At 40.3% G+C, this 25,350-nt stretch overlaps 1 protein-coding gene across 1 annotated transcript in view; it reads left to right on the plus strand.

Annotated features, from left to right (window-relative positions):
* GCLC (glutamate-cysteine ligase catalytic subunit) overlaps positions 1-24,943 on the plus strand; it is a 36,436-nt gene extending 11,493 nt beyond the window's left edge. The window contains exons 2-16 of the mRNA XM_086482496.1: positions 2,135-2,247; positions 5,127-5,309; positions 8,015-8,128; positions 8,870-8,928; positions 9,021-9,157; positions 12,442-12,516; positions 13,379-13,495; positions 14,359-14,497; positions 15,032-15,144; positions 15,823-15,915; positions 16,646-16,750; positions 18,866-18,947; positions 19,042-19,145; positions 19,247-19,367; positions 23,162-24,943. Of these exons, the coding sequence (XP_086338622.1) occupies positions 2,135-2,247; positions 5,127-5,309; positions 8,015-8,128; positions 8,870-8,928; positions 9,021-9,157; positions 12,442-12,516; positions 13,379-13,495; positions 14,359-14,497; positions 15,032-15,144; positions 15,823-15,915; positions 16,646-16,750; positions 18,866-18,947; positions 19,042-19,145; positions 19,247-19,367; positions 23,162-23,367 (1,761 nt within the window). The 3' untranslated portion in view covers positions 23,368-24,943. The remainder of the gene's footprint in view (positions 1-2,134; positions 2,248-5,126; positions 5,310-8,014; positions 8,129-8,869; positions 8,929-9,020; positions 9,158-12,441; positions 12,517-13,378; positions 13,496-14,358; positions 14,498-15,031; positions 15,145-15,822; positions 15,916-16,645; positions 16,751-18,865; positions 18,948-19,041; positions 19,146-19,246; positions 19,368-23,161) is intronic.
* Positions 24,944-25,350: the final 407 nt, after the last annotated feature.

Below are 25,350 nucleotides of genomic sequence, written 5' to 3' on the forward strand. Positions count from 1 at the left end.
GGCTTTGGGGTCTCTTGAAGGCAGCTGCAGTTCCTTTGTCCTTCCTTCTGCTACCTGTCTGGGCACACGGTTTGGTGGGAGGCCAGGTGTGTGGTGGGCTTGATGCCCATTCGTGTGTTGTCTGTATGACTTGCAGAACTGTGCATTCACGTACCTCCTCTAGTTTAGACTGGGTCTGAGTGAGGATGATGCTTTTCCAAAGCAGGAGGAGATGATGTTGATAGTGGTAGGAAACTGGAAGGTGTGAGAGAAGTCCTTTTTTGTGGCTGGTAGTCACGGGTCAGGTGTTACTGGAAAGACAAGATAGAATTGTTAGATAACAAGTCAGTCAGTGCTGGAGTGTGTTCTGGTTGACTATCGTCTGTAGTTATCTCAAGTAGATTACATAGCATGATACACATAACCCACAAAATATACCACACAAAGAAATGCTGTCTTGCACAGAAACTAGAAATCATTATTTTTCTTTGGGGGATTAAAATTTGATCTTAAAAAAAAAATACAGAGAACATATATAATTGCTGAATGAGTCCCTCCAGAGTTTGTGTCTAATCAGATTCTGTAGAATTACAAACACTCTTGGATAATGCTGCATGTGATTTAATCACAAATCCCAACAGAGGATTGTATCTGTTGTCATGGTAGCTAGCAATAACTCTTCCATGAATGCTGAAGCGACCAAAGAACATGAAGCCCACAAATCTCCTTGCAGTGTGCTGGAAAACACTGCACAAGTTCCCTCTTTCGACAAATGTTTTCATCTGCTTGTCAGACTTCTATACTAAATAGAAGTTGCCACGAGTTACTACACTGCAACTTTAACATCAGCATCTTGGGTGACTCAACTCCTGGGGCTGGAGCAGTGGTGTTTGGTAAGCACTGGTGGATGCAGTTCTAGGCGATGTCAGAAAACAAAGCCGAGGAGCACGATGCAAAAGCTCTGACAAGGTCTAGCTGTGGAACTGCATGCAGCCTGAATTTTTAACTACAGGTCAATGGAGTTGTGAAAGTCTCAGAGGGAGTGGTTTGAGAGCCTCCAGCAAAGTAGACTGCATGTCACCACTGGTCCAGCCCGGGGTTTTCAAAGCCAGTACCCTTGTGATGCATTTCCATGTATGACTTCGGCTTTTACATAGCAGGTGGCACATGGCACTTGGGGCTGTTTTGTCTTTCACCCTTCCTGAACAGCTCAAAGCACCCCGGGCCAAATAAGTGTCAGGAAATAGATTGTATCAGTAAGTATTGGAGGGCTATAAGGTCCAGGCAGCTGTTAGGTAGCTATACCCAGTTGTACTCTAAAAGTCATTATGGGAGCTTTGATAGCAAGTATGCATGGAGATTAGGAAGTTTGACATGAGGGTGTTCCAGGTTTGGCTGCTTTCAGATAATCTCTGTTAGGGAAACTGTTCAAGAGTGCTCTGACGCAGCGTTGGCAGCGCTGCTGTTAGCTAGCAGCTTGTTGGATTGAGTTCTCCACCGGTGACACACTAGGAGTGAGTGGGGGTCACAGCCTGGGGCAGGGAGATGGTGAGGAGGCAGAGGTCCTAGGGGCAAGGAACTCTGGGCTGGGCAGGAGGGGGAGGTGACAGCAAAGCTGAATCAAGAAGGGTTGGAAACCCCTATGCTGTGCCAAGGGCTGGAGTGCATTAATAGCAGGACCCGTGCTGTCTGTAACAAACCGTGGGCTTTTCATGGTGTAAATGAGGCTCTGTCCTGCTAGTCTGAAATAGCTCGTTGGATCTAAGTGATGGGTATAAATGGATGTCTCGTTTGTAAAATGGCTGGGTTTTGTGGTTAATAGCTTGCATAGGGTTTTAATTTTTTTGTCTGAATAATAACATGGAGGCAAATTCATGAATCTTTTTGTGAAATATCCACAATTAGGAATGGAGGGGAAAAAAATTTTCAAGGCTGATTTCAAGGAATTTCAGTTTTTTCTTCAAGGTGAAATAAGCATGCAGACATCTTCTGCAGTATTGTTTAATGCATTTATAGTGATGGTTCTTAAGCTTCTGCAGAGATAAAGTTCAGTCTGACATGCCTTTTTTCACTTGGTGCTTCAAATTATGTACCAATGTGTTTACATGTGAACAAAATTTATGTAATTGTTTATTTTGTTTTTATTATTTACAAGGTGGAATATATGTTAGTAAAATTTGACCATGAGAATAAGAAAGTGCGCTTGTTGCTGTGTGGTGAAGAAGTTCTTCAAACACTGCAAGACAAGGGGGAGAAGGTAAACCCAAAGTGAGTATCTTGTTTCCTGTTTTGCCTTTTTTTTCCCCCTCCTGTTATGATACTGTACAGAATTCTGTAGGCCTGGTTTAACTTTCAAGTCTGCTGTTGGTAAAACTGTAAGCCACAGATAGCAATATTTTCAGATGAAGCTGGGGCGCAGGAAGTGAAAGATTTTGAGCACACTTGCAGGCAGTCCATACACCTTTTGCATTACGACTTAAAAAAAAAAGGAGGATGTAGGGGTGAGCCCACAGAAGTTGCGATTTGGGTATTTGTTTTGTCTTGCTCTGGTTTTGTGTCTCTGTGTACGCAGTAATCACTACTACGCTTACCCTGCCCCATAAAGGATATGTGTGTGTGCGTTCCCCCTATATCCCTGACTACAGGAGTGAGCAAGGGCTGTACAGGGAAGCCTGTTGTCTGTAGGAGTGCTCTCCCATTTTTGGCAGAATTAGGAAGGTAGGTGTAAGGACAGCAGGGCAATTCTTCCCTATCCTCTCCCGTGGAATTTTCAGGAATAAAGGGATCATATCCCTACTTAAGCTAGCCAGAGAAGCGTGAATTATCTTTTAATTGGTGGCAGCAGAGAAATGGGACCAGAGGCGGCAAAGTTCTTTGGCTGAAGAGAGCCAAAAGCAGGTCACAGCTTGCAGTAAGGTGGCTGCTGTGATGAAAGATTTTGGTGCCCTGGGCCTGTACCTTGGGTGCCCTGACTGTGTTACTCGGTAGAGGGACTGTTGAAAGCCTGCAAAAAGGAATCCCTTTGCTCTTAGGCTCGAAAGTGCTACTGCCAGAAGAACAGTAGGGGAGATGTGGCTCTGCCTCTGGTAGTGTGCTCCATAGAGATGGTGTGGCTTCACAAGGGGGTGGGAAGGTATTACTTTTCAGGGGTGACTAGATGCACTCCAACTTCATTTCGTTTCTTAACCTAATAAATTTGTGAAATAGGACCAGGTATTCATGGGCAGTAGAAAAAAGAAATTGAGCTTAACTTTTAGAATCATAGAATCATCTTGATTGGAAAAGACCTTTAAGATCATCAAGTCCAACCATTAACCTAACACTGCCAAGTCCACCACTCAACTATGTCCCTAAGCACCACATCTATATGTCTTTTGAACACCTCCAGGGATGGTGACTCCACCATCTCCCCGGGCAGCCTGTTCCAATGCCTAACCACTCTTTCAGTAAATAAATTTTTCTGAATATCCAATCTGAATCTCCTCTGGTGCAACTAGAGGCTATTACCTCCTGTCCTGTCAGGAGAAGAGACCAACCCTGGCCTCACTACAACTTCCTTTTAGATAGTTGTAGAGAGCAATGAAGTCTCCCCTCAGCGCCTCTTCTTCTTTAGGCTAAACAATCCCAGTTCCCTCAGGCGCTCCTCACAAGACGTGTTTTCCAGACCCGTCACCAGCTTTGTTGCCCTTCTCTGGACACAGTCCAGCACCTCAATGTCCTTCTTATACTGTGGCACCCAAAACTGCACACAGTACTCAAGGTGTGGTCTCACCAGTGCCGAGTACAGGGGAACGATCAGGTCCCTGCTGCTACTGGCCACACTATTTCTCATACAGGCCAAGATACTGTTGGCCTCCTTGGCCACGTGGGCACACTGCTGGCTCATATTCAGCCAGCTGTGAACCAGCACCCCCAGGTCCTTTTCTGCTGGGCAACTTTCCAGCCACTCATCCGCAAGGCTGTAGCACTGCATGGGCTTGTTGTGACTGAAGTGGAGGACCCAGCACTTGGACTTACTAAACTTGACACAACTGACCTCAGCCCATTGATCCAGCCTGTCCAGATCCCTCTACAGAGCCTCTCTACCCTCAAGCAGATTGACACTCCTGCTTTTTTTCGTGTCATCTGCAAACTTACTGAGGATGTGCTCGATCCCCTCATCCACGTTGTTGATAAGATACTAAACAAGACTGGGCCCAAAACTGAGCCCTGGGGTACACCGCTTGTGACCAGTTGACAACTGGATTGAACTCCGTTTACCGCAACTCTGTGCTTGGCCATTCATCCAGTTTCTAACCCAGCAAGAGTGCACCTGCCTAAGCCATGAGCCGACAGCTTGTCCAATAGGATACTGTGGGAGACTGTGTCAAATGCCTTACTGAAGTCCAGGTAGACAACATCCACAGCTTTTCCCTCATCCACTAGGCAGGTCACCTGGTCATAGAAGGAGATAAGGTTGGTCAAACAGGGCCTGCCTTTTGTGAATCCGTGCTGGTTGGGCCTGATTCCCTGGTTGTCCTGCACTTGCCATGTGAGCACACCCAAGATGAACCGGTCCATAATCTTGCCCAGTACTGAGGTCAGACTGACAGGCCTGTAGTTCCCTGGATCCTTCCAGCCCTTCTTGTAGATGGGCATCACATTGTTAAGCCTCCAGTCTTCTGGGACCTCTCCCGTTAACCAGGATTGCTGATAAATGATGGAGAGTGGCTTGGCAAGGTCCTCCGCCAGCTCCCGCAGTATTCTTTGGTGGATCTCCTCCGGCCCTGTAGACTTGTGAGTATCCAACTGGCATAGCAATTTTGCCTTGCCTTGTACAGTGGAAGCAGTTGAATGTACTGTAGTTTCAGTTAAAACCCCAAGAAACAAAGCTTGAGATAGGTACTAAAGGAGTTTGCAATTTGACATGGGTGAATCCTACGTACTGCACTATACAGCAACACTTCTTACTGCCAAACTGTGCTTCAGTTTCTTTTCACTGCCTCCCTGCAGAGAGGTACATTGGAAGGTACGTTGTGTTACTCTACCAAATAATCAACTATAGGAGAGTCTTCTTGCAAGTTGCATTCATTTCTGAAATTATCACGAATAATCCATCTTTTTTGAAGTTGTAGAAATATTTAAACGAGGCTATTCTTTTATTATAGCCACCCAACACTCTGGCGACCAGAATATGGAAGCTATATGATCGAAGGGACACCCGGGCAGCCGTATGGGGGAACCATGTCTGAATTCAACACTGTGCAAGACAACATGAGGAAAAGACGGCAAGAGGCTGCTTCTGTGCTCAAAGAAAATGAGGCTGTTTGCACTGTGACATCGTTTCCAAGGTGAGATGGTTGCTGAAGTGTAATGCTGTGTTTGCTATTCTCCTTACACACTTTTTCTCTTTAGTGTCTATCGCTAAACTGTACAATGAAACCGAGCAAAATACAATTCAGTTAAAGTACTTTGACTTAATGTTCTGGTCATGTTTCCTAAAATTTTTATTGCAGTGAGACAAATAAATGAGCATACTATATATTTTTAGGTTACTTCTAATCTGTGATGATTTTGTATTAGGAGAGAATACCTGAATATTTGTAATGTAAAGCTTTGTATGTAGAGTAGTCTGCTATATTGAATTGATATGGCAAATCATATATAAAAGGCTTCTCTTTACCTATTTTGCAACCTTTGATCTTTATAAATAGTGGTTTTGTAAAACACTGCTAACCTGGTCTGTTTTTTAACACTACTTTTTCACTAAAGGGCATGCAAACTTCTTTTGGTGGCTTGGAGCACACAGTAGAACAGGAATGTGATTATCCTTACAAAATGAAGACTTCAAGCTTCTATAATACTGTATTTGCTGAATCTAGAAACAAGTGCACCTCTCCTGGGTTCATAACACCCTTACGAAGGGTAGATTTCCTCCTTTTTATTGTTGTAAAGAGACTATTGAAGAAATTAAATTCCGGAAGTACTTCATTACCTAGGAGAAACTCTACTTTATGACCCTCCTTTCAAATATAATTCGAGGCAGGGATTTATTATGTTCATTCTAACTAGCCTGGTCAGTCAAATGAATGAAGATAATTGTGCTTAAAATAGTAAAAAAATTGCTCTGTAGTAGAAGAGAAGCAGCTGGCCTTACTGGCTGATTTCTTGTATAGTACAGAATGCAATGGCCCTAAATTCTTGCTGAGAGCAGGAACAGTACAAAATGTGACTTAGCAGTGAAGTTAGGTACCAAAATGCCTGTGTTATGCCCTATGAATGCTGTTTTAAGAACACTCTGTTGACAAAATACATTTCCTCTTCATGGGAGCTATATTAGATATTGTTGACGTCCAATGGTTAAGTAGTTCTCAATGTGTTACAGAATTGGGGATTTTTTCCCTGCAACCTTACAAATAGATTATGTCATTTAATAAATTTTGTATACAGACATGTCAGACTCAGTTGTGCAAGGAATAGACGGAGAAGAGTTCTTCATCACTTCATAGATACAGAGAAATACTTTTTATGTCACAGTCGGAAGCAACATATTTGACTTCAGTGAAAGCCAGTAAATAATGAAATGTAGTTTGTTTATTAGTTATGGATCGTCCCAAACGTAGTTTCATCCTTCAGAAATTGCTCTCCTTAGGCTATTTAGTTTGTTATTTCTGCCTTTTGCTGTCTTGCCATTCAGTTCTTTGCTGGTTTAACTGGAGTCTTGCTAACATGTATTTCTGATGTTTTGTGGGTTTGGAGTTTTTTGCTACATTCTCTCTACAATAACATGTACATACACCTGTGTGCATCTGTGTATATACATGTGTGTATACTTAAAAAAAATCTGTGCATCTGAAAAGACAAAAAAACCTCGTTAGAGTGCTGACAGAAGAAAGGTAAAGAAGTAGGCTTATTCAAATAACTCAGTTAAAAATTAACAGCTCTGAAAATGCTTGAATATTAAAAAATACTAGCTTAGAAGCTAAATGAGTATTCCTAGTTCTTTGCTGCTGGACCAGAAAGCGGTTTTCTTTCTTGAGGAATGCAATGATGGGAATTTACAATGTTGCGTGTGACTGATGGAGTTGGATTTAGATGTTGTAGGACAACTTGTATACTTAAACCAGGAAGAAGGAACCAATAGTGGAATACATGTTCAGCATCAATAATATTTCCAGAAATGTATTTCCTGGTATTTTGAGTAGTTTGCTTGTAGTAGTATCAGCTAACCCTTTTTTTTATACATTCAAATACTAGAGCCTCTCAAAATAGCTCAGTCTTTGTCCTTTATACTGTGCAGCATGGAGAAGTTAATCTTCTGCAGCTTTTACTTCCAACTTCTCAAATGCTCCTTTGTCTCAATTGTACTGAAGACCTACTTATTCTTGTTTCAGGTGACTCTTATACTTACAGTGGAGGTTCCAAAAGGGAGGGTTGTATTTTGATTTACTTACATTATCTCTCAGTATTTTACACCTAATAGCTGTAATTTTTCTTTGCTCATTGCATTTCTCTCGTTTATGGGGTTTTTCAGAGTTCCAAAATTGCTAACTGCTGTGAGACTTAGTTTCAAGTGATACATACATCGCAATTTTTGGAGTTGTTTAGGTATATCGTCTTGACAGGATCAATTGTTGGGAGCAGAGCTGGATAAATTACTTCAGCAATCAATATTAACCTGTACCCTCTAGAGAAACTTTTTAAGGCCCAGAATGCAGCTGCGTGTCAGTATTAATGTCAGGTGCTAACATGCTAAAGTGTCTGTGTACTCTGCATAATACTGTGAAGTTTCCTGCTTCAGCCACCAAAAATGTCTATGTTTGCTGTCCAATGGTAGAGTAGTGCTTTAAAAGAAGAGAGAGAAAAAAAAAAAAACCCACACAGAAAAAGCCTGTTTTAACCACCATGAAGCCGGTTGTTGGCAAGCACTGACCTTCTAATGGCAACTGTTTTAAGGTCTCTTTGTCTACTGGAATCCTAATCTCCAATCATCTGACCATTTTAAAATCACAGTCTGGTTTCATTACAGCTTGGATCTCATTGTTGTGTTACATAGGTTAGGGTGTCCTGGGTTTACACTGCCGGAATATAAGCCAACGCCAGTAGAAGGAGGAGCTTCAAAATCCCTCTTTTTTCCAGATGAAGCCATCAATAAACATCCTAGATTTAGGTAAGAGTATTTGGGGAGTGTGAATGAGAAGCTGAGTGGTTTTTCTGTGCCTAAATATCATAGGCAACTTCTTTACATTACTGGAATAGAGAGCTCTGTAACTAGTTGCTGCAGATATTGCGAGGCCTTGGACAGAGATGGTTGTGATGACATGTACTTTCTGTCAAAGTGACTTTAAGTAAACTGTTAGGTTCAATTAGTTTTATATAGTAGTTCATGCCATTACGGGGCAAAAGGTGGTGATTGTGCCACTGCAAAATTGTTTCCAGTTTGAAATCCCATGGCTAGCCACCTCCATCACAGTTAGTCCAGCTCTCGCTCAGGTATGTCACAGCAATAGCTCAGTGTACTCAGTAACTTGCCCTAGTTGCTCTGAACTGGAGCGTGGTGTCGAACCACTTGTGTAGTCTGAGAGGGTTTTTCATTGTAAGGTGAGACAGGAAAATAAAAATCATTCCATTTAAAAACTAAGCATGCCTTTTCACTTCCCATGTGGTCAGTAGCTTTTTCCTTCTGTCTACTCTTAGTGCTGTGAAGTGCATCAAAATAAGACTGACTTTACTGAAGAAAAAGTCAGTGTTGTAACTGTTGTAGTCTTATCTTAAACTAGGAAGTATGCTAAAGGAAAATGCTCAAAGTTGACATTCTGAAACCCTAAGAATTGCTGAGAAGCTAACTGCAAAAACATTTGCATAAAGAGAAACTTTCAGATGTTTCATCAAACTCTTTTTTTTGTTGTAGTACACTGACTAGAAACATTCGGCACCGAAGAGGAGAGAAGGTTGTGATAAATGTACCAAGTGAGTAAATTCAATCTATCTTTTTTTTCTTTTTCAAAATAATTGTTCAATCTGATACTCTGGGTTACTGAGTACCTGCATTTTCCGCACAGTTTTTAAAGATAAGAACACACCATCACCGTTTATCGAAACGTTTCCTAATGATGATGGAGAAGCGGCAAAAGCAGCTAAGCCAGACTATATATACATGGATGCTATGGGTTTTGGAATGGGAAACTGTTGTCTTCAGGTAAAAATGCATCTGCTTTCAAGATGTTACTGAATGTTGTCTTCCCTAAATGCTTCCCTTTTATAAGACTTACCTTATGTCTAATTTCTCTAGCTTAATTTGACTGATGCGTTTTCAGAGTGGCAAAAGGGGGAATAAACCAAAAATTTAGTCTTATACCTGGTAATCGAGCCTTAAAACCCAGGTTTGTTTGCTTGCGTTATGTTTATTTTCTGCTAATATTCAAATGTAATTGCGTGCCTTGTTGAAAGGATTTCTTCAACTGGTCAAACCCCATTTGATCAAGCACCTTCTCCTGGAACTCCAGCACTTTTCAAGGGTGAAAGATCATCTTCCACTGTGGTCTTCTTTCAGGCGTGACCAAAGGACACTGTGGGAATGGAAACTGAGCTGTCTTGTAGGAATATGTGGAGGTTTTTCCCCTCTTCCCTATTCTTAGAGCAGCAAAAGCAAGGAGTCACGAAGTCATTGGAATATCTTTAAAAATAAGTAGTTTTCTCCTTCTGTGTGATTTTATTTTGTTTACAAACAGCATGAACTTCTGTATACAATTTCTCATTCTTAAATATTTTTAGCTATCTACTAAGAATTTGTCTTGTCACTGCTTGTACCATGAACCTACCAAATCCACATGGGTAGCTGTCTTCTGTTACTACGTGCTGGGAGGGGTTTTTGGTTCTATTTTCTCCCATTAACACATGCGCATTTCTATTTTCATTCACTTGCCTGAGTTACTACTATCTTATGGTATCCTCTCTTTGAATCCAGGTGCTGTATCTTGGGAGTGCTTTAATCCTTTCAATATCTGTTTGTTTTAAACGGTTCTCTAGCATGGTAACCTGATGATAGGGACTGATGCCTTAGGTAGTAGCGATGTATTTGACAATAAAATCTGCCTGTTGCCACTGCTGTCTTGGAAGCAGAGCTAGGAAGAGGCTAGTGTTAAGTCTCTAGGGTATTAAAGGAAATTCTCCAAGCTCTTCTTTTCACAGCAGTGGCAGAAATAACCCCATTCAAAGCAGTTTCCTTTGAGATTGAGAAACTACAAAAGCTGAAAAAATAAAATGTTCTCAACAGCAGCTAAGTATGATTTCTTTTCACTAAGGGTAAACTAGGCAGAACCTGATCAAGTAATAAAGTGTACATAATACAAAATACTGTGTGGTTTTACAAGGTGTTAGGTTTCATATGGTCTATTTTGTACCATCTCTCTCTTAAAGACCAATAAAAGAAATACACTCTTACCGTTCAGTCATTGTATGAACTTGTTTAAAAATATATTAAATTCCTTTTTAAGGAATACCATTTTACTATTCCCTGTTCTTGTAATCAGTGGTCAAATTCAGTAGTCTTGTTCTCATCAAAGGGAAAATGAAAATAAGGCTGGTAGGTACTAAAAGCAGCTGCTTGCGTATTGACTGATAATTCTTGATAACCAACTGTATATTTTTTTTAATATATTTCCAAGGTTAAAAATAATGTCCTGATGAGCTCAGCTGGGCCAGGCAGCAGCGACGGCAGGGTGGAGGCACTGCCCCTGCGAACGGCAAGGGAAACTGCTGGGCTTCTGCCCTGTTGAGGCTCATGTCCCTCAGCCTGCTGCACCTCCTGTTCCTGGCTGCTGCTTCCAGCTGTCCTGGCTGTGCCTGCAGCCCTCCTCCTCTGGAGAAAGCTCCTGCGCCCTTTTCCTCTGTCGTGGGGCGTTTGGCTAAAAACTGGGTCGAATCCTGCATTTAATGTCATATGGAATAAAGATAAAAGGGAAAGATCACTGTGTCAGGGGAAAGAATGTACGTGTCCTGTCCCGGCCTGGCCCCAAGGCAGGCTCCCTAGTGCTGGACATCCAAAATTAGTGATGGGAAATCATACTTAGCTGCTTCTCTGCAAGAGAAATGATCAATCTTGTCTTTTCAAAGTGCATTTTCTTTTTGTTTTGGTTTGGGTTTTTTGGTAGCCACATGAAGGGTAGACACAGAGGAAATACTTTTTCTACTGCCCATCCTTTTTCTAACTTGGGATGTTGTAATGCATGTGGGCTGCAGCTTTAAAAAGACAAACAAAATAAACACAAATCACCCACTCCCCCCTCCCTGGCATGCCCCCAGAAAAATCCACCACTGAGCCCACCAGTGAACTGAGGAATTTTGGGGTTTTTTTTTTTGGTTGGTAGTTTTTTTTTTTTAAGGCTTTCTTGGGGTTGGATTTGGCTTCAGTGCCAGACTGAGAAGAACTTGTCTATTTTGTGGGACTCTAGTTGTAATCCATGGAAGAGGAAAATCTGTGTTTGGCTGGCATTCTTGAGGACAGCAAGCAGGGATGGTGGTTTAGAGCTGTAGCCTGTTGTACGATACTATGATAGCGGTACAGGGGTATGCTCGCATCCAGGTTATCCTCTGATCTATGAATATGTGAACTGCAAAGGAGGAGAGACTGGCTTTTAATCTGTTCGGCAGATTTTAACAGTTTTGAGGTGATTGATCCCCCTCTGCATTTTTAAAATGCATGAAGTGTTGGTTTGGGAAGTCTGGAGGGTAAGGTCTGCTGTTAGAAATATGTCTTGTGTTTGATGCTGCTCTGAGCAAATTTTACCAAAACTTGCAAAACAGTTTTATTTCCCAATGGCCTATATGTGGTAGGACTTCCACATCATTAATGTCTTCTGCAAACAACATTTCTTTTCCATCTTCTCTGTGTCCTGGTCTCTAATACAGGCAAGACTGGACTTTGTTTTTTTAAAATAAAAGTTACAGTAGACATGAAGATTTTTTTTTTTTCAGTTTTGCAGGATCAAACAAAGGCATCCTGGAATGTTCTTTAAAACAGGGTTAGCTGTCACAAAACCCAAAAGTTACCTCTACAGTAGTTTCTGACTGTTGTTCTAGGTTCCTGGCTTATTTCCTGAAGGTGCATTTCCTACCCATGTGTATTGTAGATGTTAACTCAGTTTTCTTTGGTTCTGGCAGGTGTTTGTATATTTAGCCTCACAGCCGATGCGCTGTGGTCTGAAATCTTTTAACGATCATGGAAATGGTTTGGAAAGTACCTTGTGATATAAATGGTGCTGCTAAGCGGGGCAAAAGTTTGTCCAAGAATCAGGGCCGGGGGGGGGGGGGGGGGAACCCCGACAAAAAAACGTATCAAAAACCAAACTAAAAAAAAGTAAAAATCTCTTAACATTCTTGGTATTTAAATTGATTTATTATATCATTGATTCTAAATCTAGGAAGACTGTGCTTGTGCTATGATTATAGAAATTGCAATAGCAATTGTACTTCTTCCAACAGGTAACATTCCAGGCTTGCAGCATTTCTGAAGCAAGGTATCTCTATGATCAGCTAGCCACGATCTGTCCCATTGTGGTAAGTTACGGACTTCTATCACATCAGCTCTTTGTTGTGCAAAAGCCACTATATGGGTTAAAAAAAAAAATAAAATGCCACTCACAGATTTGGTTCTCTGGGAGAAGTGTCAGTGTCTTGCCAGGTTGTCACATGAGCAGTGTGATTTATTTAATGTCCAAATGACACCACAAAACAGATCATGTCTGTTTCTTCTCTGCTGCCCTCCTTCCCGCATGCATGAGACTATTGCCGTGTAGCTCTAGAAATACATTTGGGGCAGTTTTTCACAAAACCAAGACAAACTCGCTCCTTAAAACAGTTTCTAATTTTTCAACTCTGGTCTGGTGTTACAGAAGGTTTCAGCTTAAGTTACTCAAATCTGTCCCTTTTGTAAGCATGTGGTCATAAACAGGTGTTATAAAAACAGAGTATTGGTCTGGTCTAGTTGGTGAGCAGATCCTGCTCTGAATGAGGTATGGTCCAGCTGTGTTGCTAAGGTGCTTGGCCAAACAAAAATAAACAAAATAAAACAATTGCCAGGTCAACTTTTGGAGTTTGGAAGTGCAAGCAGAATACTTGCTGATCGTCATGCAGTTGCTTCTGCCTATATCATCTCTGTGTTCCTGAAATGCTGATCTGTAGAGGTGATAAATTTGACGAGTGTCACATGGTACTTCCATAATACTAACACTTCATCTAGGCTTTTTCTGGAGAGAGCAGTTGGGAGATTTATGGTTATATGGACTTCAACTATATGTTAAACTGGAGTATATACTTCAGTTACTTCTGGACCAGCAAATTTCATTTTCCAGTGGGGTTGTATTTTGCTTTTGGTTCCTTGGCTTGTCCTTTGTTTTCTTATCAGGCTGTTTTATTTTAGATGGCATTGAGTGCTGCATCTCCATTCTACAGAGGCTACGTGTCTGATATTGACTGTCGCTGGGGAGTAATCTCTGCATCTGTAGATGATCGAACGCGAGAAGAGAGGGGGCTAGAGGTCAGTAATGCTAGGTGGTAGATGTCTGGGTTTTTTCAGGCAAAAAAGTTAAATCTCCTTTGGCATCAGATTCTGCTTGTGCTCATCAGAATCCCTAATGAGGGAACATGGCAGTCTTTGTAGTAAATATGGGAGAGATGGTGTAAACATTCACCTTCATTGTACATTTTACGTTAGTAAATGCATATTTTTGGTTAGGTATGGGATCCCAGTAGAACTACACTCACTGCTACACAGCTTGCTGAAAAGGTCCCTGTGATGAAATATTCCAGTCTGTGCTTGAGCCCCAAAAGCAAAAATTGCTTCGGATTAAATAGCAGGTGCTGCTGGGTAGTCCAGTAGTATAAACTAGAACTATGTGAAAAGTTGTCAGAACTTGAAATTAAGGAGTTTCTCTAAGCAGGAGTTGGCATTCAAGGCACTTATAAAATTATAGAAAATTAAAAAATAATTTTTAAAAATCTACTTGAAATAGTTCTTGAACTACCCATTTTAAGAGCATCTCTAACAATGTGCGCATAGTGAAACTATTGATGTGTGTTGCGATAGGTAAAATAATGCTTTCCAGGTGCTTGGGGGTAATAGTGTATTACATCAGGAAAATATTTCCACTTTTAGAGAATTCTAGTCAATGTGTGATGACTGTTTTTTCGCTTGGTTACATACATCTGCAAACAAAATAATTATAATTCCAGGATCGCTTTCTATTAAGCCTATTTAAGACTTATGCTTTGAATAATTTTTATTGAGGCTGTAGGGTTTTATAAACAGGATAATAATTCTCACGTAAGTGTCATTAGTGAGCAAAACTTAGGTAACATTGTTAACAAGCTGTTAAAATATTGTATTCTTAAATTATATAGCCACTGAAGAACAACCATTATAGAATCAGTAAATCCAGATATGATTCCATAGACAGTTATCTATCTGAATGTGGTGAGAAATACAATGACATTGATTTGACAATAGACAAAGATATCTACGAGCACCTAATAAAGGAAGGTAAGTGTTTGCTTCGTTATGAGCAGGTTAAGAATTATGCTTGCAGTGTGTGGGGATGTTTCATGTTTTCGTTCTTATTTGTTTTCAATCATTGTGCACCCCTCAGAGTGACTCCTACTCAGGAAGTATCTGTATAGCGTGGTCTTGAGAGTTTTTTAAGTAGTATTCATTTGTAACAGAAACTGTCTCTAATTCCAGTTTGAGGAGCTCAGTGTTTGACACATTAATGTTTTATCTTTGTGGAGAGAGCAGAACTGCTTTAGGAAACATGGCACAGAGGTGTATCAAAAAACAGGAAGGATGGCAGCCGGACCGATGTTCAACTGCCATTTCCAAACAAGAACCTGTTCTTTTTTTTTTTTTTTCTTTTTAATCATTTCCTTCCTTCCCGAAGTCATCGTTTAAACTTTTAACAGGATGTGGTGGGTTGAGGTAGCATTGCAGAGTTGGATGTTTTCAGTCTTGTAAAGCAAATTGTTTCCTGGAGCCTGCTTTGCTATGTGTGAATTGTTTGTTTGAATTTTCATTTTGTAGGTATTGACCACCTTTTGGCACAGCATATTGCACACTTGTTCATTCGAGACCCGTTGACTTTGTTTGAGGAGAAAATACATCTAGATGATGCAAATGAATCCGACCATTTTGAGGTTGTGCCTGATTTAGAGGAATTTAATAAATAAATACGTAAAATTGCTTGTTCTTTATAGTACTGCTTAATTGAAGGATGGCTGTATTAGTTAAAAATTATTTTTTTCCTGAATTTTTCACTTCAACTAGTTCTTTAACATATGACTTCGCAGTTATAAGCACATTTATTTCTTTGTTTTATCCTTTATTTAGGAGAAGGTGGTCACTTACACTTTAAACCAAATAAAATATGAAGAGCCCAAACTACAGCTATGTATATATGTGTTGTGGGGAACTGTCTATTTTTATGGCTTCCTAAAAACTGTTTTGCATGACATTTATGTATAAATGTCTGTTTTATATAGCTTTATGAAATAATAGCTATGGTAATACTTGGTATTTCTAGTTTGAGATGCATCAATCCATCAGGAAGTCAGCTAAACCTCAGCCCCCTGGTATCTTATACATAATACTCAGACAAAATAGCATGGGAGAGTGCAATGTGTTGTCTCTTAGAATGGGTAGTTAGACTGTGGTTTTTAGGAAGTCATGCCACTTAGTTTGGAAGCTCTTCTCTTAACTTGATGGGGTGTTCCAGCAAAAATATTAGGACTCTAGTTATTTGCTTATTTTTCTTTGATTGTATTATAGAATGATGCGTATCTTGATTGTAATAGATTATTTCATGTGCTTTGCAGAATATTCAGTCTACAAACTGGCAGACAATGAGGTTTAAGCCACCTCCTCCAAATTCCGATATTGGATGGAGAGTGGAATTCAGACCTATGGAGGTAAGGAAGGCATCAGTATGCACAAAAGCACGTTTCCTTTTAAGTGGAAAAGTACCAGGGCATTCTGCCATCAAGGATCAAACCCTTATTACTTAGGCTGTGTGTTCTCCCCTCTGAATTGCTAGACGCAAGTGAAGTGGACAGCAATGTTTAATCAGACACGGACTGTGGGAATGTAACTGACAGGAGAATCCACTGCAGCACAGCAAAGCATGCTGATGGATTTGGGGTGATGGGGAAAGGAATTAGGCTTGTATTAAAGCAGCAGTAAACAAAGCCCCATTTAACTTCTAGGGACTGTAATTCTCCAGTACTTTTCCTGGTACTGAACAATTCTATTGTTGTATTTTTTTTTTCCACAAGTGCTTTTATTTTATAGCTGTCTATTTCTGAGCTCTCTGAATTTAATACCTTTAAAGTGGAAATTTAAAAGCTATTATACATGTGTAATTACCAAGACCCTGAAGGTGCAGGTTATTAGATAGTCTTTTGGAACGCAGTGTTTTGGCATTGGATTAAAGGGTTGAGTCTGAAGTGTGTGCGTGCATTGTGCATTTGAAGTCACTGCTGATGATTCCAGCTTGTGCATCACCATCTCTGCTAGTAGAGTGTGTGTGAATACAAGTACCAACAGGAATGTTCAGAGTCAAACTGTTTTAAACTCTCCCAGATATTTATCTGCTTTCGTGAGTGTGTTCCCACTAAAGTAATTTAATCCTTTCATGTCTAGGTCCAGTTAACAGACTTTGAAAACTCTGCCTATGTGGTGTTTGTGGTGTTGCTAACCAGAGTGATTCTGTCGTATAAACTGGATTTTCTCATCCCTTTGTCCAAGGTAGGTGTGAAAGATCAGATCTGTTAGAGCTAAGTGCAGGATATTTGCATCAGGTCCTTTGCGAGTTGGAAACTAATATTTGTGCCCTTACAGAACAGTCATTTTTGTCTTTCAGTCAGTTTTTGTTTGTACCAGTTCTTTGAATCAATTTCAAGTGTACAGTATTAAATGTTTTACTGTTGTTTCATGGAATTAAGCTTATAGACAAATACTGTGGGAATTCCTGTGGTGCCTAACAGTGTCTGACTACTGCAGAAATGTTGAGAAACACCATTGTCACAAGACTGTTTTGAGACTGGGAGTGGACATGTTTCCACCATTTTACATGTGGGGAAAATAACTTGTGGAGGTCAAAATAAAAACTTTTGATACTTATTTTAACTTGGCAGTTGCATATGTCTCATGGTTTTTTTCTCTATTTTGTTTATATCTGGTGGAGGAGTTCAGCATGCTTAGTGTTACACCGTATTTGAGTGAAAACAAATACTGCTGATTCTGGTCACAGCTGGAACTTGTATTTAGACAGACCAGCCATGCAAAATGTGCTTGTTCCTTAATCTTGTCCTTACAATTGTTGAACTGTTTTGTGTGGAACAGTCCTCGTGTGTATTCTTTCTGAGGCACCTGACCAGAAAATGTCTTTTTAAATGGATAGTCCTGCAAGGTTTTAGGTAATTTTAAAAAAAAGTCTTGTAGTGCAGAAGGCTTTTGACAGACTATAAAATACTGCCAGCACTGGCTACAGCATAGCTGTGGTATCCTGTGGCTTTTCTTACTGTTTTAATTAAAATAGAGAAAAATACTGAAGTTGTAAATTAACACTAATACCGTACAGTTGGTGTGATTTCTAAAAGGAGAAATTCTCTTCCTGATGTCAGGGAGTTCAGACTTCATAAATAATGCAGCAATTTAGCACTTAACAGTGGATAATTACATTGTTATTGTCTCCAAAGCACAACATTTTTAACTAATCAATACCAGTTTAGACTGAAAAAGAGATCAGGTGCTGAAAGAACCTTAACAGAGTTGGCAGGCTGGGGGGGGGGGGGGGGGGGGGCGTAAAATTGCTTGAGTTTGCCAAGTAATTTGGCAGGTAATACAACACAGAATTGCACAACCATTGGTAAGCCTGCCTCTTTCAAGTAAAATAATACGGGTTTATCAGGCTAATCTCGCACTAATCTTTGCTGTCTCACTCCGTGGGGTTGTACTCCTGTCAGCTAGGACTAGAGTTCTTTCAGACTTTCAAAACAGCCTGTTGTGTAAATAGGTTTCATAATACAAAATGAATGAAAACGAACTTTTGAAAGCAAAGCTTTGAAAGGTAAGAAGTGAACAGTTTTCATTGCCCTTAATTAAAGGCCAAACAAAGATTTCAGCAAATCATATCCCTTCTTCTGAAGACAATACAATAAATCTAATGTCCAAAAGCTGTGATGTGAATTCCCCGAGAACATGCCAGCCAAAGAACTTGAACAAAATCTTCCGTCCTGAAAGACAGAGCAATGCTTATGTCATTTACAGAGTGTATGAGCTGTGCTTTGTAGTTCGTAGTCTTTTTGAGAAGCCTGCAATTTAGAACAACTTTACAAGCAGTCTGTTTATCTAACAGATGTTTGGGTGTGGAATAAATACGGTTCCCATATATAGTGACTGGAATTGTTCCTGAAAGTTTGTTTAATACAGTGATAACTCTTCTAAAGACTTCAATGATTTTGTTAATGAAAGCACCAAACTAGGAAAATTGCAATGTTCTTCTGTACTCATTTAAATTGCATTTAAATATGAAAAAAAAAGTCTGCCAGATGGGATGCCTGTTAACCACAGCTCTTCCTGTGCTTTCATCCAAACTGGAAATATTAGTGGATCATGTTCTGACATAATACCATTACCTTGTCTGCTGGAGACCTAGTTTTGTAGAACATTACCTCTTTGTAGTTTTGCCTGGGACCCCTGAAGAATGGAATAAAATTTATCTCCACAGGTTGGCCTTGTGTGACAAAACAGTAAGAATCACAGTAGATGTTTCAACTAACGAGAACAAAATGTGAGGGTTTGGGAGAATCCTAATTTTCTAAAATGTTCGCACATCTCTGGAAATACTTCTTTTGCCAGGTGGATGAAAACATGAAGATGGCCCAGAAAAGAGATGCTGTCCGGCAGGGAGTGTTCTACTTCAGAAAAGATATTTGCAAAGGTATCAGAACAAGCCATCCAATTAAGTGTTGTGGATGTTTAGTGCATCTCTTGCCTTCTAATCGTTTCTTCCTTTCCCTTTGTCACCCATGAAGGTGGGAATGCTGTTGTGGATGGATGTGGCTCTGCGCAGAACGGTACAGGCACCAACACAGAAGAGTACACCTTAATGAGCATTGACACAATTATCAATGGGAAGGTCATAGCCTCTTCTACTCGGAACACACAACTTTCCCCTCCCTTCCCCCTCCCAGAAACCAGATCGAGCATGTTTTATGCTGACTCTGTTCTCTTACACAGGAAGGAGTCTTTCCTGGTTTGATCCCAATTTTGAATTCCTATCTTGAAAACATGGAAGTGGATGTAGACACAAGGTGCACCATCCTAAACTACCTGAAGCTAATAAAAAAGAGAGCGTCTGGTATGTTTGACACATTTGGACATTGATGTTCTTGGCATTTTTTTCTACTTAGTGATTTGCCTGTTCTAGTTTTCAGTTGTCTAAAACTGGTGACAGCTGCAGCTCTCTGGCTAAGTGTTGAATCATAGGAGCAAAGGACTGGGTGTGTTCTCTGGCTTAAATCTGATCCTGTCTAATTCTGATTCTAAATGTTTTGTGATCCATTTTAGAACTTAAATTAGGAGTAGTTGATACAGTTATAATTACAGCTTAGAGGGTAGAGTATCTCTAAGATTTCTCTTTTCAGCACCACTTACTCCTGCTTTGGCCAGTGTATTGTCCACTTTCTAGTAGTTTGCACATACACTAATCCCCTTTGCCTGTCACTTGACTGTTGTAAGAGTATGCGAGGCTGGATCTGATAGCCTGATGTTACTGGCATGACTCCAAAGTGTGTGGTCCAAAGCATTCATGAGTCTAAATTCTGATATGCTAGAGCATGGGACCTAGTCTTTAGGGACCTAGTCTTTAGCTCCCTAGTAAGAAAGCCCTTCTGTAAGTAGCAGAACTCCTTCAAGGCAGAGCAAACCAAGCTCTTCCCCTGTCTTCCCCATGTTGCAGTGTTTTTGAAGACAGGTGGTATAATGACTCTTTACACTCCTTTTTAAAATGCAGCAGTATAATGAGTAAAAGATGCAAGCTAAACTTTAATTTAGATTTGGGCATGTAGCACAGTCTGCAGCAGCTTTCTACCTTTCTATGTGCAAATCCCTTGTATGCCTGCCTTGCTGTAAATTTAGCTAGGCAGTTGATTTTAGTCTCGTAAGTCAAGACATCTCCCCCCCTTCTCTCCTCCCCCCTTTTTTAAACTAATCTGTTGTATTCCTTTTTAATTCTTAACAGGCACTGTAGAAACTTCTAGGTAATGAGGTTTTTAAAGCTGAGGTGGAAATCAGGACTTTTTCTTGCCTGGTAATTCAATACTTCAGCAGTACTTCAAAATGATGACAATTTTAATTACAGCTTCACTGTAAATGTTCTTTCCTAAGGCTACTTGTTTGTTGGAGGCTTCTGTCCTTCAGGTAACATAGATGGGGATTTGATGCTTGGCTTAATGAGGGAGAGAAGAGGAACTGGCAGGAAGAAAAGTCTGAGGTGTATCAGCCCTCAAAATAGCAATGCTTTCAAAATATTCCATTGTTTGTTGTTGGATTTTTTCCCTTCAGAAGAATGGTGTTGAAAAAACAAGGAATGCATAAGTCTTACAGAGGTTTTTTTCCCAAGAGCTAATGACCCAGTCTCGATGCCCTGTGGCAGGTGTTCCCCTTACAAAGAACAACTTTGCTACCTGGTGCAAAGTTGCAGGCGTTGCAAAAATCAGATCATATACTTACACAGATCTAAAAGTGAGGGTGAGGTAGATGGAGTCTAGGGTTTGTATCTTAACTCTGATGAACTGAAAAGACTTTTAAATGATGCTTCTTAAGAACCAGAATACACAGAATAAAAAGCATTAGGTATTGGATTACTGTGCCATGATGTTTCTCAATTGTGAGCTTTGGATTATTCCAGTTTAATCTTAAATCAATTGTTGCTGAACAGCAGCCTTTCTAGCATAAGATGTGTCCACAAAGAGTGGCCATTTTTCAGATTTCCCTCCTCAAATGGTGAACACGGAGCACTCATGAGAGTTAGCCACTGGCATTTGAGCTGCTGTGGCTTTAACCTTGCCCTGATGTAGTTCATCTGTGCTGTAGTCACATCTTCTCTCGCAGCACAGGTACTGCTCTCGCTGCTCCCCATCTAGCTGGTGTGTGACTGCCACCACTCAGTGAGACTACAGATCTGCTAGGCAGGTGCAGCTGCTGGCCACCACCAAATATTAATGAAAGCATATTAAGATAGCATCATCGAGTGATCCTTGTCCTGGCGTGCTTTCCTGGCTCCTGGCTGTCTGCAGCATAGGCATTTTCTCAGCCAAAGGTGGTGTGGTAATCATGGTGCCTGATGACCATTCACAAACGTGATTTCCATGATCGTTGCCTCGCCCTTCTTGAAGCAGTTATGCTTTTGGTCCACATAAAGTCATACAATGAGAAATGTCACAATTTTATTATATGCCCTTTGAAAAATGTAGTTCCTGTAGTTTTGCATGTTTAAATGCTCTTCCCAGTTATTTCATGATGTGCCTTCTAGTTCCTGTGTTGTAGCATGTTTCTCTACTCGCTTCTCATCAACTTTTATAATTTTTCAAACTTCTCTAGTATGTTGTTGCTTCTGAACTTGTGATTCCTTTTGTCTTGTCTCTCCTCGCTTGGAAGCTGTCTCACACCTTTTCTCAGTCTGTGGTGCCTTTACCCGACACGTTCTTTGAGAGCTGCACGCTGTGTTCACGAGGAAGGTGATGCAGATTTACACCGGTACAAACGATGGGGGCTGACTGGGCTGCCTAACCACTAGGTGTCTGTGTTGGTGTGAGCTGGGCTGCTCTCCCATCTCCTCCCGCACTGATGGCCTGCAGCAGCTTTTAGTCCAAAATGTGTGTGTCTGTGCTCTGCTCCTCTTGTCTCCCGGACCCACAGATTTTCTTGCAGGCCCCCTGCTTCTCATTGGTTTGAGAAAGTTTTCATGTGAGTTTTTAGTGCCTTCAGGAGATAATGCTTCTTGGGTATTTTTTTCTGCCCTCTTTTTATATAAAGTGTAAACTCTGGACTCATTTCTTTAAAACATGACTTCTGGCTTTTGAGGGACATTTTTATTTCTAAAAACTTTTTTTATTCTGCTTTGCTTTCCTGTACTTCTCCCAATTTTTCTTATTTGTGTTTGTGTACCTCTATTCAAAATTACTGATTGGATATCTTTAAACAGTCTTGGATGCTTTTTATTCATGTGTTTCTCCTTGCTTTCCCTAACTTGATACCTCTTGCTTTATGATAATATTCTTAAACCAAAGATTTCTGTAGTGGAAGCCCTTGACTCTTTCCACTCTTAAAGGAAGCTGAGGTTCCAGCAGCTAGCAGTGAAAGCTTTGCTAGGCTCTTTGAGCATCCCATCATCCTACCTTAATGTCTTACTGTCAGAGTTACCTTAAACTTATGCTAGTTCAGGTTTCCTTGCATATGCTGCATTCAGGAGCAAGATTCAGTAGCCTGAACATTGGTGTTCAGCTGCTGCTTTATAGGGATGCAGGTCTCCTGCAAGTGGTGTGTGCCGTTTGCTGACCCTGGATAGAAGTGTGGGGGACCCTTAGGCACCCGCTGACTGCCTCGTGGACTGTATAGTGAAGCAGAGGCAGTGTGTACAAGCCAGGAGTTGGTATAATCAGGAACCTGCCTATTTTTTGCTAGGGGAGCTGCCAGAGGGAGAAAGAATAGTAAGTCAAGGTAGACAAAGCAAAGCTAACGGCTGCGTTGGATGGATCAACTACAAAATTATTTTATATATGTAGTTGTAGAGGTGTCTGTTGGTTCACCTCGGCCAGATTCTCTGTTAAATGACGTGTTGTTTATAGCATGTCAGGTTATACAATCTGTTGGAAACACCTGTTCCAGCAGCTACTTCTCTCTGCGCTGTCTTATTACGACACATGAAAGTTCAGATTGCACCAGATCAATGGGTTTTAGGCTATCAGCAATATATCAGCTTAATTATTCCTGCAGTTTAGCCATATTTTAAAAAATATATATGTATAGGAATGTGTTTCTCATGAAAGCATGGCCTGTTCATTAATTGTGTGTATAATGCATAGAACTTTAGGTGTCATACTGCTAAATTAGACATATAAACTGTGAAATTTGACTTCCCATTGCCCACAGGAGAATTAATGACAGTTGCTCGATGGATGAGAGAATTTATCGCGCAGCATCCAGACTACAAGCAAGATAGCGTCATAACTGATGAAATGAATTACAGCCTTATTTGGAAATGCAACCAAATCGCACAAGGCCAGGCAGAGTGTCCTGAACTATTGGGGGTAGGATTTAATAAGAAACAAAGTGGAAACAAAACTGGCTCTTTGTAATGAATGAATGTTTCTTAAATAATAGAAAGTTCAAGCCTTTTAGCAAAGCACTAGCAAAGATACTGTGAATCTGGTACAGTTTCATGGTGTGAAGACCAAAACAGGGATACTGCACTATAAAATGGGCCAATCTGCCTAAATATTCATTTAAGGCATCCTAAAATGGGCATATTCTTATTGTTAAGGTTTATACAATGTACATGTAAATAGTAAAATATTTTTATGATTAACATCAATGTATTTTAATAACGCTGTATCTAAAGTTATTGTGAATTAGCTTGTAACTTTTTTATGCTTATTCTAGAAAGAAAAATCATCCTGGACAGCTTTGTAAATGTAATGGTACTTGTATATTATATGCATTCCAGTTACTGAATGTTTACTGTAATTTTTTTTAACCTGGAATGTCCTAAGTAATCTACCTTATTGTGTAAGAAAGAAGAAAAAAAAAAAGTCTTCTGGATGTACCTGCGTCACAGTTAATTCTTCCTTCCATTTGGGTTTTGAAAGTGTGTAAGAACAGACAAATGCATGTGCATCCTGTTTGTTAATCTTTACAGCAGTTTCTCAGTTGCCACAAGACCTTCAACCACTCATAAATGGTAAAACTCGGAGGAACAGAGCTGCCTGTCTCCTGATAACTGTAGTCTTAGGAAAGGTCTGTCACATTCACATGTAAGCTGCATTTCCTGGGAGGAAAAAAAAAAGGCTAAGATGCATCTTCTCCCAGATGCATCATTATTTTTTCCCCTCTGAGGTAAATTTGTACACTATCGTGGTTCAGAAACTTGTCCGATGATTTAGCAAAAAGCAGAACAGGGAAGGCATGAAAGAGAGGAGGAAATGAGGGCTGAACACAAAGCTCTCTTTAAAATGGAACCAGAGAGAATTGATCTGGACTGCAGCACTCCTTGACTGCTGTTTCTCCCATGCTGCTGCCGTCAACTGTTCCCACAGTTGACAATGGTTGCAGTACAAAACCAAGGATCTGTGGATCGTTCTTAAGGATTGAGTTTTTCATTTGTCATTCATCATTATAAATATTTTTGTCAGCATGTTTATTTCCTATAAGATACTTTATGTAGATAGCTGAGGTACCTACATAGCTGTAGGTATGGGCAACTTAATCCCCTCTAGCAAGTTACAAAGAAATCATGGAATGCACTAATCCTTTCAATTGGGAGCCAGTACTGGGAGTGACTGTAAGGTATTTAAAATTTAGCCATTGCAACTGTAAATAAAGCAGACTTAAGGGGCCTTTTTCATTTAGCTTCTTAACTGACTTCTGGAAGTGAATTGCGTTATGGGTAGATTATGCAAAGCTTAATGCAAGCATATATAAATACTGAAGGTGTAATGATTTTTTTTTTAAAAGGAACTAATGGAGAAACTGCAATGAGGTGCACTAAGAAGCTTTTATGTACTGACATTGGACTTTGTTCTGTGTTCACAGGTGTGCTTTAGAGAATAAAAAGAATGGTGTTTTTTTCTGCAATGGTGAATTTGTTTTAATCAACATGTAGGCATATGCTAATTTAGTTTCTGTAATAAGAAAATAAAAATAAAATTTGCAGTATGTGTTGGTCACTTGCATGAGTGGAACCTACATTTTCAGATTCAAAAAAAGAAGAGTTGTGTACCCGGCAAGTACAGCTCGTCTTGCCGAGGCTCACGTTGCTCACAGTGAAATGTCTCGGGGCTAATGGCAAATGGTCAGTTACTCCTGCAACAGAGATGTCCTTATCACTGGTAGTGTCTGTCTGATTGCATCAGCTGTTAGGCTTGGAAGACCCCTAAAAAAAGTTAGAATGCTTTCGTGATGGTACTGTATCAATGCATGTCTTTTTTCCCTTTGAATTGACGTTAAGTCACCCTTCTGGACTAATAGGTGACTACTCTCCTGTAAGTGAGAGCAAGCTTTGTCATGATGTGTAAAAGCTGTGGCTGGAGTTTGCCTCATGAGTTCTTGCATGCATGTCTTCA

Source organism: Leptosomus discolor, chromosome 2 (genome assembly GCF_034619465.1).
Source record: "Leptosomus discolor isolate bLepDis1 chromosome 2, bLepDis1.hap2, whole genome shotgun sequence".
NCBI classification, from domain to species: Eukaryota; Metazoa; Chordata; class Aves; order Leptosomiformes; family Leptosomidae; genus Leptosomus; species Leptosomus discolor.